The sequence below is a fragment of the Glandiceps talaboti genome, chromosome 18 (genome assembly GCF_964340395.1).
Source record: "Glandiceps talaboti chromosome 18, keGlaTala1.1, whole genome shotgun sequence".
Lineage (NCBI taxonomy): Eukaryota > Metazoa > Hemichordata > Enteropneusta > Spengelidae > Glandiceps > Glandiceps talaboti.
In genome coordinates, this window is record NC_135566.1 from 3,410,001 (window position 1) to 3,425,626 (window position 15,626).

The 15,626-nt window shown below is 35.9% G+C and overlaps 2 protein-coding genes across 2 annotated transcripts in view; both read left to right on the top strand.

Moving 5' to 3' along the window:
* Positions 1 to 1,481, top strand: part of LOC144449056 (2-(3-amino-3-carboxypropyl)histidine synthase subunit 1-like) — a 10,028-nt gene extending 8,547 nt beyond the window's left edge. The window contains exon 12 of the mRNA XM_078139467.1: positions 162 to 1,481. Coding sequence (XP_077995593.1) covers positions 162 to 482 — 321 coding nt within the window. The 3' untranslated portion in view covers positions 483 to 1,481. The remainder of the gene's footprint in view (positions 1 to 161) is intronic.
* A 1,461-nt stretch (positions 1,482 to 2,942) lies between these two features.
* The window catches only part of LOC144448813 (ATP-binding cassette sub-family C member 9-like), a 35,744-nt gene continuing 23,060 nt past the window's right edge, over positions 2,943 to 15,626 (top strand). The window contains exons 1-4 of the mRNA XM_078139119.1: positions 2,943 to 3,578; positions 5,097 to 5,333; positions 13,861 to 14,064; positions 14,584 to 14,736. Coding sequence (XP_077995245.1) covers positions 2,976 to 3,578; positions 5,097 to 5,333; positions 13,861 to 14,064; positions 14,584 to 14,736 — 1,197 coding nt within the window. The 5' untranslated portion in view covers positions 2,943 to 2,975. The remainder of the gene's footprint in view (positions 3,579 to 5,096; positions 5,334 to 13,860; positions 14,065 to 14,583; positions 14,737 to 15,626) is intronic.

Consider the following 15,626-nt stretch of genomic DNA (forward strand, 5'->3'; position numbering starts at 1 on the left):
AATCTCATGTGCATGCAGGTATACAATAATGTTTTCGGTATTGTACTGCAGTGCAAATAGCATTACTATGTATGACCACAGATGCAAGTATACTCTAGTACATAATGTAATAGTAGTTTGTTTACTGCATATATTAATGTTTATGTTTATTTCATTTGCAGGCCAGTGTAGCTCTACAACATATAGAGTGGCAGTCAGCATATCCTATGGACTTTTATGCTAATGACTCTCTTGGGCCCTGGACAGTGAATAATGAATTACATCGCCCTGCCAGACCAATAAGGAATAGAGACTCGACTGTGAAATTGAATACAAATGCTGATTCAGTGGCAACAAAATCTTCTGATACAGATTCAGCACAAGTTAATCTAGTGAAATCCAAACAAACTGAAAGAGACAAGTCTCCCTGTAAAGAAGGGTGTTCATGTGAAGCTAGAAAAAAGAGAGAAAACTCAGACACTGCCTGTCGTGAAACATATTAAATCAGTTCATTAGTTTATGAAAATGTCACAAGTGTGTGCAAAAGTAGTCATGGCAAATGCTAGAGACATTTTGTTATGACATGCTGCTAGCCATGAAATACAACACATAGTAAGAGGGAGCCATGCAACTCCATATATAAACTTCACAGCCATAAACAAAACATGTTTGTACATTTAATTTGCTGTAGTTCTGAAAAAGGGAATAAAAGTGTAACTGGCACAGTCATGAATGCATTGAGAATGTTTTGATTAAAACTTAGTGAAACAAATATCATCACCATCATTACCATCATCATCACCACCATCAAGAAAATAATTGATAGTAAAAACAAAGGTATACAATAAAGACAAAGTGAGGGCACCATATATACCTCGGCTACATAAGCAAACATCTATTGATGTTCAAACCCTGTTACAATTAAAACTAAATTGCATACAAGGGTACCAGGCGAAGGCACACAAGTGAAAGTATGGGGTACTCAACAGTGATTTGAAAATGTTCCGTATAAAGACGTAGAAAAAATTCTAGTTACAATCATTGGTATTTTTTGTAATATATCTTATTACTAGTAATATAATTAACGCGTTTGAGTTCAAGTACAGAAGTTTAGAATTTTCTACAAGTGTTTTAATAAGATGGCTTCCTCAGTGTTATAAATTATTTATGATAAAGTACATTATTATTTATCATATGTGTTGGTTTTTTCAGAAGGAACACTAGTGGCTCCATGAGGTACAGAATTGGTAAAGTAAGAGCGCTCTCTACAGACTATGGCAAAATTCGTTCGTTTTCAGTATAACACTGCATCTAAATTTTACTCAGTCTGGTACATGTACACGTACAGTTACTCACGCATGTGCAGTTGCTTCTTTCTTTTAATTTGTTCTTCAAAATTGCTAGAAAACTTTCAAAACTTGGAACTCTATCTTGACATTTCTAAGTTGAAAGAAAACATTTCGCCAGTGAAATGATATAACCAATCACTTTATATTCATTGATGTACATTATACGACGACGATTCAGCAAAAAGTAATAAGAAACTACGAGTTTGATGGCAACAGATTAAACATCTGGTGTAGTGATGAATCTTTACATTTTTTTGTAAGGTGTGTACTCATTATGCACATGTGTCTCTTTTTTTTACATTTGTAATGAAAGTAAAACCATGAAGAGGATTGCTGCTTTTGTAATCACCCTTGTCATGTATCATAAACAACTCAAGACATAACAAACATAAACTACACTATGACGATGCATTCTCGCAAACCAGAGTTATTATTTCTACCTCTACATTTCGAAATAAACCTCCTGTGGGAGGTTCGTTAATAACGTTGCCGTAAAAACAGGCCGTTAAGAACGTTGCCGTAAAACAGGCCGTGGTTTGCAGTTTGCAGTGATGATGACGATGATGCGTCCTGATTTGTAACTTGTAAGACGTGAAATGAAATAATAAGGTCCACCAAATCTTGGAGGAATTATACTGTCAGTATAATTCCTCCAAGACCAAATCAAGCAATCGGAGTAATGCAGTTTAATAAATGCAGAGCACACATTTGTCTGGCTTTTAACTTTCCGGAAGTTTGAAAAGACACGGGACTGGTACAGTTTAAAGCTAAAAATTAAAAATATTGTCCAATTTTGATGAGGTCTTAAGATCGCAGCAAGAATTTGCGAAATCATTTCATTATCTGATTGTGGCCGTTGAGGGCCTCATTACATTCTTGAATGTGATTCATTGAATTTTAATAGACAGATATGTAGTTTGACCAGAAAAGCCGACCAATTGTTCCAGCCACAAGTGCCACCTTCTCCTTTGTTTTAGTGATACCTCCCTACCCCCTTTAAAAACAACACTTTTAAGGTTTATTATGGATTTGGAGTCTTACAAATCTCGTAAATTGTACGTACCTCCAGGTGACAGGCTCTTACGAAACATTGCGCTGGGAGCGAAGCACAATATATATTGTGTAAGGACCCTTGCGTAAGGGCTCCCTCCTGTCTGTGTTTCAATGACAAATTTCTTGCCTTATAAAGCTCTCACGTGTAATATACGAATGTCATAGGCTTTACCAGAAATAAATATGATTATATTAGTCTGGCTAATGTACATGTTTTCATATTCATATGGGCCTATATTTATGATAAAGTTCTTTTACAGGCCTGTAACAAGAGGGACGAACATCGTCAACATCAAAAGATAGAATATTAAAAGTCATCAGCTCCTGTAACACTCAAAAACAAATCAGAAATTAGTTATAAAACAAAAACAAAAATAAATATATAAGCTTGTAGCTTCTAAAGCATTAAGATCGGCTAATGCAAACAAAAAAGTTTTCAAGTTTTGCAAGTCATGACGGTGAAAAGTTCTTTGTGTGATAGCCACGCCCCCGTATTGAGGTTGTCTGTGATAAAAGGTCGAGTGTCACTACTAAGCAGTGCGCGTGTCGTTAGGTTAGTAGTACTGCACTGCGTGGTGCGAGAACAGCGGAAAGATGGCTGACAGCGCAAACATGGATTGGTTTTGTGGGGTCAATTCCACAGAATTCAATGATTTTCAGTGGACCCTAAACTCTACGATATACAATTCGTGTTTTGTAGACCTTGTAAATGCGTGCATACACACATCTTTCGTTGTTATCGTGTCGCTTATACTTCTCGTTGTCGGATGTTGTACGAGTTATCGTCTGTACAACGCCAAGACTCTGATTGCATACCCGTGGCACGACTTTAGGTGGACTGTATTTTTCTTGCTATGGGTCGTTCTCATGACGGGACTAGCAGAGGGTATCATATGCGACTTGTCCCGCCATTCTGGAGCAACTCAACCCCATCTCTATGTCACTCCAGCCGCTTCTTTCGTTGCTAGTACATTTGCAATAATGTACTACCATCACATGGAATGCTGGCAACTGCCGAATATGTCTTGGATTTTACTACTGTACTGGGTATTTGCAATTGTCGGAGAAGCCCTCCGAGTAAACTGTATGATAAATGAAGATGTAGACATTTATATACTGCGGTTTGATGTAGCCTTGCTTACGTTGCTGTTTTATTTCGCATATTTAATCACCGAACTCAATGTTATACGAACAAAGGTAAGTTGAGGTCAAGGTCGCACATAGCTGTAATAATTGTAGCGTTTTGATGTGATTTTGAGGGCTTTTTCGTCTGTTTTTGTGCCTTTTTTTCGTTCCGACGTGTAAGCCGAATCAACATCGGAACGAAACAAGGCACAAAAACAGACGAAAAAGCCCTCAAAATCACATCAAACGCTACAATTTTTGCTGAAGTAGGTCGCACACTATATCATGCCGACCAGGTAAACTTTTGGTATGCATAATTTGTCATTGATGACATACTCTGTCATTGTGATAAACTGAAGGCCTTACTCGCTCGCAGTCCCTTCTGTCATATATCTGTAGCGGGATTGTGGTGGTGTTATGTAAACACCCTGATAAAAGTTAATAAGATTTTAAGTCCTGTTTCTTTTTAAAATGAGTCAGCTACAAAATTTCGTGGAAGTATATTAATTCCAGGCGGGGATGAATTTGTTGTCTGTGACATGCCAACCAAGGACATCAACAAGGAGATGGTCTAGTTTATAGCTGCAGTGATTGTAGCGTGCGTTAGTTTTGAATTTGAGTTGGTTTTTAGCACAACTGAACTGATAAGGTTCAGAAGTTAAGGTTATAGGCATGGTGTGGTGTCTTGTCTGTCTGTCTGTCTGTCTGTCTGTCTGTCTGTGTGTGTGTCGTCTGTGTGTGTGTGTTTGTGTTTGTGTTTGTGTGTGGACAACTTAAACTCAAAAACAGCTGGACCAATTACCTTTGTATTTGATGGGGGCATTACGTGTGGTGCCCAGTTGGGAATTTGTTCAAAGGAAAATGATCATATCATAGGTGTGTGATTGGGTCAAAAATGTGATTTTTGGTAAAAAAACTGAAAGTCAAAAACCATTGGTCAGATCGGCCTGAAATTTGTTTGAAATTTGAATCACCTACCAAAATATCTATTCACCTACCCAGCTACCTACCTACCTACCCCCTACCCCCCATTCACCTACCCACCCACCCACCCACCCACCTACCTACCTACTAACCCACTCATCCGCTGACCCACCCACTGACTTATTTACCTATCTACTCGTACATACCTATCACCCATCCACCTAACATCCTTCCACCTATCACCACTCGCCCATCTGCCCACTCACCCTCTTTCCCATCCACCCACGCTAGTCCCACCATCCTATTTCCCTACTTACCTACCCACCCAACCACCCATAACCCTTCTACCTACCCACCTACCAATCTATTTACTTACCCACCCATCCACCTACCTATCTATGCATCCATCCTCCACCTATCCATCTTCCCTACTACCAACATGTTTACTTACCGGGGTATGTACCTACCCCCCCCCCCCTCATCCCTCACCCCCCTCACACACACACACTTCAGCAGTTATCAGGTAATGATTTTTAGACTTGTGTCAGATTAACACTTACTAGTATTACTAATGGTACAGTACAGTACATGGGATTGTTACATGTGTTAAATGATAAATTCACGTCACTAAAATCAATGATTTTGTGTACATATTTGAAATCACAGGTATTTGGGTGTTGTTTTCAAGATGAAGGATGCCCTAAAGATTTGAGAAAGAAAAATATGTATTACAGTCACCGTTATGTTAATTTGCTATCAAGAGTCTCCTTTTGGTGGCTGAATTGGTTGTTCATTGACGGCTACAAGAAACATCTGGAAATGCAAGACCTCGGGGTATTATCAGACGACCACGGTACAAGTTATCACTACCAACTCTTCCGAAATGCCTACGAAGAAGAAAAGGTAGGCCAGAAATTCACTGTTAAAAATGAGCATGCACTTTCAGTGAGACGAGGTGTTAAGTTCAGTTAGACTGTACTGGTGACAAGATTTCATTTAATCCAAACTGCATGCTCATTCCTTAAAGGCTGTAAGCAAAACTCAAATTACTTACACGTACTAAGTGGCAAGGCTTGTAATATGTACATTGAAGGTTTACTACTTCAGTACTGCTAGTATATGCTTCAAAATTTTGATGCAAGATTTTAAGCTCCATTGTGAAGTGATCATAAGTCAACTCGGCAGTAGAAATGGGGACCTGGTAGGATAGAGGTTGTTATGTAAGGATTGAAGTCTTGCTTAGAGGCAGCACTGATAGTGTGCTCCCTAGGGAGTTGATGTTTTAATCGACATTGAGAATTTGTCATAGGTCAGCAGTAGAAATGGGGACCTGGTAGGATAGAGGTTGTCATGTAAGGAGTGAAGTCTTGCTTAGAGGCCACACTGATAGTGTGCTCCCTTGGGAGTTGATGTTTTAACCGACATTGAGAATCAATCACAGGTCAACTCAGCAGTAGAAATGGGGACCTGGGAGGACAGATGTCATGTGAAGGATCATTTTGTGTGGAGAACTTTTTGTGTGTTTTTATTAGGAATCACTGTGACTTGTCAGATCAGAATAGTGCTTCTCGATGATATTAAACCTGAATAGCATGACATGTAGGGTCACATATCAGACGTGATATCTCAAGTTAATTAAAACAAAGCATTGTGAGGACTGTCACTGGGTGTTGACGCAGTCTGTTTACTACTCGGTGCTTTGAATGTCAACGTGAAGAAATTCAATCACGCATGAGTACAGCTGATAGCCCACTTAGGCTACCATAATTTACAGCTGGTAGCCCACTCAGGCTACCACTAATTATCTGAGGATTTAAAGGATGGAAGATTTATGGACATAAATATTTTTAATGACACACATATTTCCAATAGAAGAACTCTGTTTTCAGTTTACGAATATGAGACTACTGACCGGTCACCATCGTTGAGCTACCACTTTCTGAAATTGGTAGCTCACTAGGACTAGCAAAGAAAAAAGTCATTCCAAGTCGTGTAAATGTCACCAAGGATGATTGGTGTATAGGCTAAAGGTGAACAGTGGCAGGCATTTATTATACAGTAATATTATATTTTTGAACAATGGTCAATGTATTCTCTGTTGTATTGATGATGGCGATGGTGCCTCCTGTAGACACAGTTCTCAAGTAGTTGTCAAATGAAAGATTGCCTAATACTAGTATGTAAATATTTTTGTTGAAAATGTACCATCTTGTGCAGTCTCTCACATTTATTAAACCACAACAGATATCTCTGCCCATGTCTAACTTTGGGTCAAAGTACTGTGTTTATCCCAGTATCAAGTATGTCAAACCTCTAAATTTATTACTGTAAGGGTGAAAACTATCTGACCTTACCTACAATAGGGACTATGAAAGTTTTTGGTTCATTTATAGCTAAGCTGATCTATACTGTAGGGATGGATTGTAGGGATCAAGGTTAAGTCTATTGTATACAACAACTGTATATATTGTAACATGGTGTAAAATAGTCCAATTAATCTAATAAGTAATATCAAAGTGTAAAATCATGATGAGGGTGATTATTTCATTTGAATGCATTTCTCTCCAACAAGTTGCTAGCAACATGCAGTGTATTTGTGAAGGGCAGTAAGCAGGTAAAATCTACCTCAGTTCCCTAGTAATTTTACTAGTGTTCCTTACCAAAATTATGATACAATGCATTGAAAACTATGCCAGTTTTACCATATTTGCCGCTTTCTGTTACCATGGTTCCCAAACCTTAGCAAGTACACTGATGTGTATGTTGCAGTGTTTTCGTTGTCAGGTAGGGAAAAGTTTGCTGCAGACAATTATTTAGAGGAAAAGTTTTGAAACTATTAAACTAATCTTAATCAATACTGTGCTATTGTATTTGGACATCATAATTATTACTATCCTATAATTATAACTATCCCATAATTATTACTATCCCATAATTATAACTATCCCATAATTATTACTACCCCAGTCATAGGGCTGTGAGGCCATATATATTAATTGCTTCTGTCAAGCACAGTACGCCAGAGACGTTGAATAATTGATTGGTCATTTACCCCAACCTACTTTGCCACTGAATTCTTTATTGAGGATGGGATGGGGTGAGGATTGGTATGTGTGTGTACATGGGGGGGGGGGAGGGGGAGGGGTTATTTAGATTAAATTAGGAACAGATAAGAGTGTATGTAATCTTTATTTTGAAGATGCGCTGTTTATGAAACATACAAAAAGGTGATGATTACAAGTTACAAGGTACAACTTGTTTATGTATATATTTAGTCAGATCAAGGTTCAAAGCTGGAGGCCAAAAGATACTGTAATCAAAGCAACAGACTTGAGCGATTTGTACCTATAACGATTTCAACAAACTATATCAGTGTGCCAGATTTTACATAAAGAAAGAGTCATCATTATACAACTGTTGACATCAGACTTGGACACACAGAACCTGTTACAAACACCTGGAGGGTAAACAACTGATTTGGATTAATAATACTTGGCACAGCATGTTGGAAATACAGAGACTTGTTGTACATTTCATCATTTGATAAGAACAGTTTTATGGCCACTTTATTAATAGTTCACACTTACAAACAAATTTCCAGTTCTTCTGGCACTTCATGTACATATAAAGAGACCATAAACCTGTTCTTATCAAACCATGGTGTGTAATTCAAGTCTCTGCTGTTCCAACATGCTTCACGCTAAGTGTTATTAATCCAATTCATTTGTTTACTTTCCATGTTTGTAACAGGTTCAGTTTGGCCATGGTCTGATGTCGACAATTATACTTTCCAAGTGTAATAGACAAGTAGAAATTGACCTGATGTAAATGAACGTTACTGTTAAACATTATGAATATAGTGTCTGTAGTTTTGACAAACTCAGACAGACAGATTAAAACTATAACTGAGTCATGAAGTAGGGTACCTAGATGATTGATAGGGATGCCTTGGTGATGACATTGTATAGTGTACCGGTAGATAGTGTAACTGTAAGCATTGGAATTCTGTACACTACACATACAAGTCTACACAAACAGCTATAAAACAAAGGCAGAGTTTGCCAAAAGAGAATATGTAACATACACATTTGTAATCGAAGTTGATCATTTTGCAAGTTTAGATTGTTATTTTACTTGAGAGCTAACAACACCAGTTACTGCTGAACACAGCATGATTGTTATTGAGGGGAGACTAAAGAACTGAATGAACGTAAGCAAAACTCTTTTTTCAATAACAATCCTGTTGTGATGTTCAGCAATAAAAGTGCTCTTTCTCTAATGAGTAGAACAACAATCTCAAGTGACCAAATGATCGGCACTTCCAGGGTATACTAGGCTAACAAGTATACTTCCAGGTTATACTTCCTGGATAACACAAAAACTTCCAGGGTATACTTGAAGGATAACAAGTATACTTCCTGGATAACAAGTAAACTTCCTGGATAACAAATTATAATCCCAGGGGTGTATTTGCATAACAATGATATCAGTTGCTTGGAATGTTAGGAAGTGTTAATGGCTGGCAATACAGATTATATTATATAAAAAAGTATACTTTCAGGATAACACTAATTTTCCAGGATTAAGGTTATTTAATTTTCAAGACCATTATTCTTCCAAGGTACACAAAGGCATATTTAATACATGTTCAAAACAACTGTGTACTTAATATAGAATTTAATATAGAATTTAATGTTGAATTTAATATAGAATTTAATATAGAACATAATATAGAATTTAATATAGACTTGATATAGAATTTGATATAGAATTTAATATAGAATTCAATATAGAATTTAATATAGAATTTAATATAGAACATAATATAGAATTTAATATAGACTTGATATAGAATTTGATATAGAATTCAATATAGAATTTGATATAGAATTTAATATAGAATTTAATATAGAGTTTAATATAGAACATGATATAGAATATAATATAGACTTGATATAGAATTTGATATAGAATTTAATATAGAATTTAATATAGCATTTAATATATAGAGAACTTAATATAGAATTTAATATAGAATTTAATATAGAATTTAATATAGAACATAATAGAGAATTTAATATAGAACATAATATAGAATTTAATATCGACTTGATATAGAATTTGATATAGAATTTAATATAGAATTTAATATATAGAGAACTTAATATAGAGTTTAATATAGAATTTGATATAGAATTTAATATATAGAGAACTTAATATAGACTTGATATAGAACTTAATATAGAATTTGATATAGAATTTAATATATAGAGAACTTAATATAGAATTTAATATAGAATTTGATATAGAACTTATTATGGAATTTAATACACGCCAAATAGCTTCATTTACTGTTAGAGACCAAGTTTGGATTGTGATTAAAAATGTTGGGTGTGGAAAATAATTGTTTGGTAAAAAGGGAAATTGTCCAGAACATGAAAGTGATCCCATGTAATCCTTACATCCTTACATCAAACTAACAAACAAGATTCTAAATTACCAGCAATATGTCTGAATAAAGAGCTATTAATAATTATCAAGTATTTTTGTACTATTCAACATAAAATCAGACTATTTTTATCCATTGCCCATGACCTGACTAACTTGGCTTTTTTTGCAGTGTACTAGAAATTTTATTGAATTTTTTTTTAACAGATCATGAAATATGCCTGAAAACTGTGTGACCTCTCTGATATGGACAGTACAAACTATACTTATAAACCTCAATGTTTGAATCCCATGGTTTTTCAATGTTACTTTCATATCAATGAAGTCATAAGGATTATAAAGGATTATTCTTTTGTTGTTGGTCATATACCTGTGTATAATATACAGCCTTTTTTCACACCTACATTGTAATTCTAATCTGATAGGAACCTTTAAATTCAGAATCAAAACACTTTAGAATTGAATGTTTTACAAAGTAATATTTTCAACTTCATCAAGCTGTGTATTGAGATTAAAATAGATTTCAATGGCCATCTGTGTGTGTATTACAAAAACAGATAAGGTAAATTTGCACTGGTATATATACCATAGAATTGGGAGATGCGGACTGCATATTAGGCAAAAAAAAGAAAAGAATTGTTTCTGGTCAGGACAGGTTGTCTAAATGATTTTTTTTTGCCAACAAACCTGTCACACTCAATCTACTATTTATGGCAGTTACTGTCCTTTTTTTTCTTTGTATTTAGTACTTTAGAGCAAGTGTGGGGCAGTTCTCATTTGCCTGTTCATGATTGGCTCTTCAGTTGTCTTCACTGAAGTAGGTAGGGTTATTTTTGTGTTTTTCCCCACTGATCTGCAGACTGCATGGGCTGGACAAACACACACAAAAAAGACTGATGTGAGGGTATTTAAGTGATTCGCATGCTGACCAGAAACAATTCTTTTTTTTTGTCCTTGGTGTTAAATTTAGAGACTCAGATAACAGATAACAGATGAAAATACAAACCTGTCCCATAGTATTTTTTAAAAACACAGATACCTGTCATAACAAGTACAAACACAAACCAAACAGAATTCCAGTATCAATCTCTACAGCAAATATTTGCACATCAGCTGTTTTAAAAAGGGTGAATGTTGTCAGCTAAAAAACATATGTAACCTCAATACTCTTGTGAATGGACTGTCCTCAAATTAATATTATTTGTCTGTCAATACTTGTATAAATATGAAATCTATCACAAAACTGTAATTTCATCTAGAAATGCAGAAATACACCATACAGAATAACACATACATGTACATATAGAAACTCATATAGAATGCATTTAGAACTCTACTCAGAATGTAATATGTGGAACTCCTCATTGAAATTATCGTATAGACCTCCCCATTGCAATTAACATGTACGCCCCTACGTAAATTAACAACATATGGACACCCCCACTGAAATCAACATGTATACCCTGCAGAAATTAACAACATATAGACCCCCACTGAAATGCTCTATTAAATGCTATAATGATTTTTGTAGGGGTATACATGTTCATTTCAGTGGGAGGTCTATATGTTGTTAATTTACGTAGGGGTATACATGTTAATTTTAGTGGGGGGGGGGGGGTTCATATGTTGTTAATTTCCATAGGGGTATATACATGTTATAGACCACCCCACTGAAATGAATATGTATACCCCTATGGAAATTAACAACATATAGAGCACCCCCACTGAAATGAACATGTATACCCCTACAGAAATTAACAACATATAGAGCCCCCCCCCCCCCCCCCCACCACCACTGAAATTAACATGTATACCCCTATGGAAATTAACAACATACGGAACCCCCACCCCCACTGAAATGAACATGTATACCCCTATGGAAATTAACAACATATATACCCCCCCACTGAAATGAACATGTATACCCCTATGAAAATTAACAACATATGGAACCCCACCCCCACTGAAATGAACATGTATACCCCTATGGAAATTAACAACATATAGACCCCCCCCCCCCCCCACTGAAATTAACATATAGACCTCCCCACTGAACATGAACCCTCTACTGGAATTAACATATAGATGAAATTAACATATAAATCTCCCCACTGATTCCAATTACCATATAGATCTCCCCACAGATTGCAAGTAACATATAGACCTCCCCACAGATTGCAATTAACATATAGATCTCCCCACAAATTGCAATTAACATATAGACCTCCCCACAGATTGCAATTAACATATAGGTCTCCCCACAGATTGCAATTAACATATAGATTTCCCCACAGATTGCAATTAACATATAGATCTCCCCACAGATTGCAATTAACATATAGACCTCCCCACAGATTTCAATTACCATATAGATCTCCCCACAGATTGCAATTAACATATAGACATCCCCACAGATTGCAATTAACATATAGACCTCCCCACTGATTGCAATTAACATATAGACCTCCCCACAGATTTCTATTAACATATAGATCTCCCCACAGATTGCAATTAACATATAGACCTCCTCATAGAAATCAACATCTATAGCACCCTAGAAAAAGTATACCCCAAAGATATTTTCAGTAATTTGTATAATTAAAGTCTCTACTGTTTATACACTGGGGTAATTACTCTATCAAATACAACTGGCTTTGTAGACTGATACTAGTGGTGAAAATATCTTGATTAGAAAACATGATAACATTATTTGAGTTTGTAGTAAAAATAGCCATCAGTGATATCTTTTCTGGACAAAAGGATGTGAAAATAGTTTAAAGTGTAAAGTCCAAATCTGGCAAAGATATTGTCTTTATTAAAATCCTGACATTTCAACAGTACACAGACATTATTTGTTCAAATGGAAGTCTATTTCTACAATACCAAACCTCTCCTTGTGGGCCTTTTTTAAAAAAATGTGTTTACCCTTCCGTTTCAGCCTTTTGTGACTTGACAGAATGAAAAGTCAAATGTCCACACAGTAATTGTATAGTCAGTGAACAAAATGGTGACACTTGTGACCTCCCGAGCTTCTATCTCAGACTAACCCCATGAAAGAGAAGAGGCTCCCCAGCAAGGCATTATTGCATAACTTACCACCTAGTTAGACTGAAATATATTATTAAAGTATGACATTCTGCTGATTCATTTGGGACAAACTACTTTTATGGAGGGTGCGAGGAGTTCTGCTATTATTTATGGAGGGATGTGTATATAGCAATTGTATCCAGTTGTCATAAAAGGAATGTAAATATTAAGAATAGAAGACATATAATTAGAAAAATACATTTCATTATTAAAAACAAAATTCTAAGAAATAGAAAAGAAAATAAGTAAACCAGCATCCCTCCTTAAGATGTCAAATTTTTCAATGTTTTAGTGGCAGGTCCTATTAACCCCACCAATGACTAGACTATTTCCAAGTACATGAAATGTTAACTATTACATACATTGTACATTACTATCTGTGGCAGAGATCTATATGTTTGTATTTACAGTAGAATAGGTGCAAGCTTGTTTAGCCGTACTTTTTTTCAGGCTTACCAGTTGTATGTGTAATGTTATACAAATATTTTTAAACATGCCTTTTGTGACGAATCCTGTGATCATTGTGGTATACAATTGTCTACCCTGGCACACCCACTCTATTTGACTTTCTAAACTTGCCTAGGGAGCCTTACAAGCCATTACAAGACAAGCACTATCTCCCAGGCCCCCATTCATACAACTAGGTTAACCACAATTTTTAGAAATACCCTACAAATGGAAGTGAAACATAAACCTCTGTCTAACCTCGTGGACAAAGGTTAAAGAAATCTGTTCTATCGGGGGGATGGCAATGGTGGTTGGGGGAAGGGCTGGGAGAGGGACAGTCTTGATACGAGTTTCTGTAACTTTAATAATGGCTTTGTGCATTCCTGATGCAAAGTCTATCTTGCATTGAGAGCAGTCTCATTCGTCTTCACATCTTTTTATCCACCAGAAAAAAGCACTACTAAAGAATGAGACGCCTTCTGTTTGGTGGTCTTATTTTCGTGCATATGGAAAACCGCTGGCTTGGGCTGGAATATTGAAATTTGTAGCAGACACATTGGGTTTCATTAGTCCTGTAGCACTTGGTGGAGTGATATCGTATGCAACCACCCTGTATTATGAAAGTGGTGACCCTGTTACACCAACAACTTATGTAAGTATACATAAAGTATTAAAGTGTATGTCATATACAACAACACATTTCTTGCTGGAGGATTTTCATGAAAATTTTTGTATTGAAAAAGGACGGGAAATAAATTCATCAATTGCATAATGAAATATAGGGTCAATATTTTTGGATGTTAACTTTTCAGCCAGAGCGCACCCTCTAGTGTTCTCTTTGAGAGATCATGACATGAGACTTATCTGTTAATGTAAAAGTTGGCATCTTAATTTGTTACATTTTGGATTAGCATAACAGACGTGTTTTAGATCAAAACAGACACCATTTATATATGCATAGGAGACTATATAGAGAGTGCATCACCTCTTAAAGGCAATGTTTCAATCCTTCTCCCATGAGTATTATCTTATCAGTGAAGCCATAAGGATTAAAGGAACTTTATTTTGTTCTGGTTCAAATTCTTGTATAGCTCTGCCTGGCAATCGTTTACCAGATAACTGACAATCTATACCAAATCCTTCAGTTATTGCTTCTTCTTCTTTATTTTAGGACTCCCAGTATGTGACAGTTTCTGAATTCTTTGCCAATGGATTTGTTCTAGTGGTGGTTATGTTTCTGTCAGGTGCTGCCAGATTTGCACTTCTACAGAATCATTACTACATTGTTATAATTGAAAGTATTCATATGAGAACTGCTATACAGGTAGGAAGGTCTCTGTTCATATTAAATGTATTGTGTGGTAATTTAATTGCAGGGCATAGCCTGTAACTTTATGGTTCTTGGCAGTTACTTTAAAGAGACACAGTCTGTAACTTTATGGGTTTTGATACTTTAAAAGGATACAGCCTGTAACTTGTTAGTTCTTGGTGGTTACTTTAAAGGGACACAGCCTGTAACTTTATGGGTTTTGATACTTTAAAAGGATACAGCCTGTAACTTTTTAGTTCTTGGTGGTTACTTTAAAGGGACACAGCCTGTAACTTTATGGGTTTTGATACTTTAAAAGGATACAGCCTGTAACTTTTTAGTTCTTGGTAGTTACTTTAAAGGGACACAGTCTGTAACTTTATGGGTTATGGTGGTTGTTTTTGTTTTTTACCAATATTCTCATATATTATATGCCAACCACTAAAACCTGTTAAATCATGTCCAACAACTGCTATGGGTCTCACATTCAGACAGTGTTCAGAGAGATTTATATAAAAATGACATTATGACATAATTATTTGGTTACTAAAATATGCCACAGCCTTGTTGCCAAACCTCTTTGTGCATACATACTGTGACAAAAATGATTTGAACCTTAATAAGATTTAGTGTATAGTATTGTGTATTTAATCCACTGGCTTAAATGTGAACACTACTCTGGAAATAAAGGCATTTTTATAAACTCTGGGTTCTGAAGAGTCATTTTCACATCTCATAATTTTCGCTCAGTTGCTAAGGAACACCAGAATCTTTTCACCTCTATTGCTCTTTCAGTGGAACACCATTGCATCATGGTTATAGCAGACATGATTATTCATTAGAAGAACACTGAATATTCATGACTCCTAAGATCTTACTTCCATGACACAAATAGTCATACATGT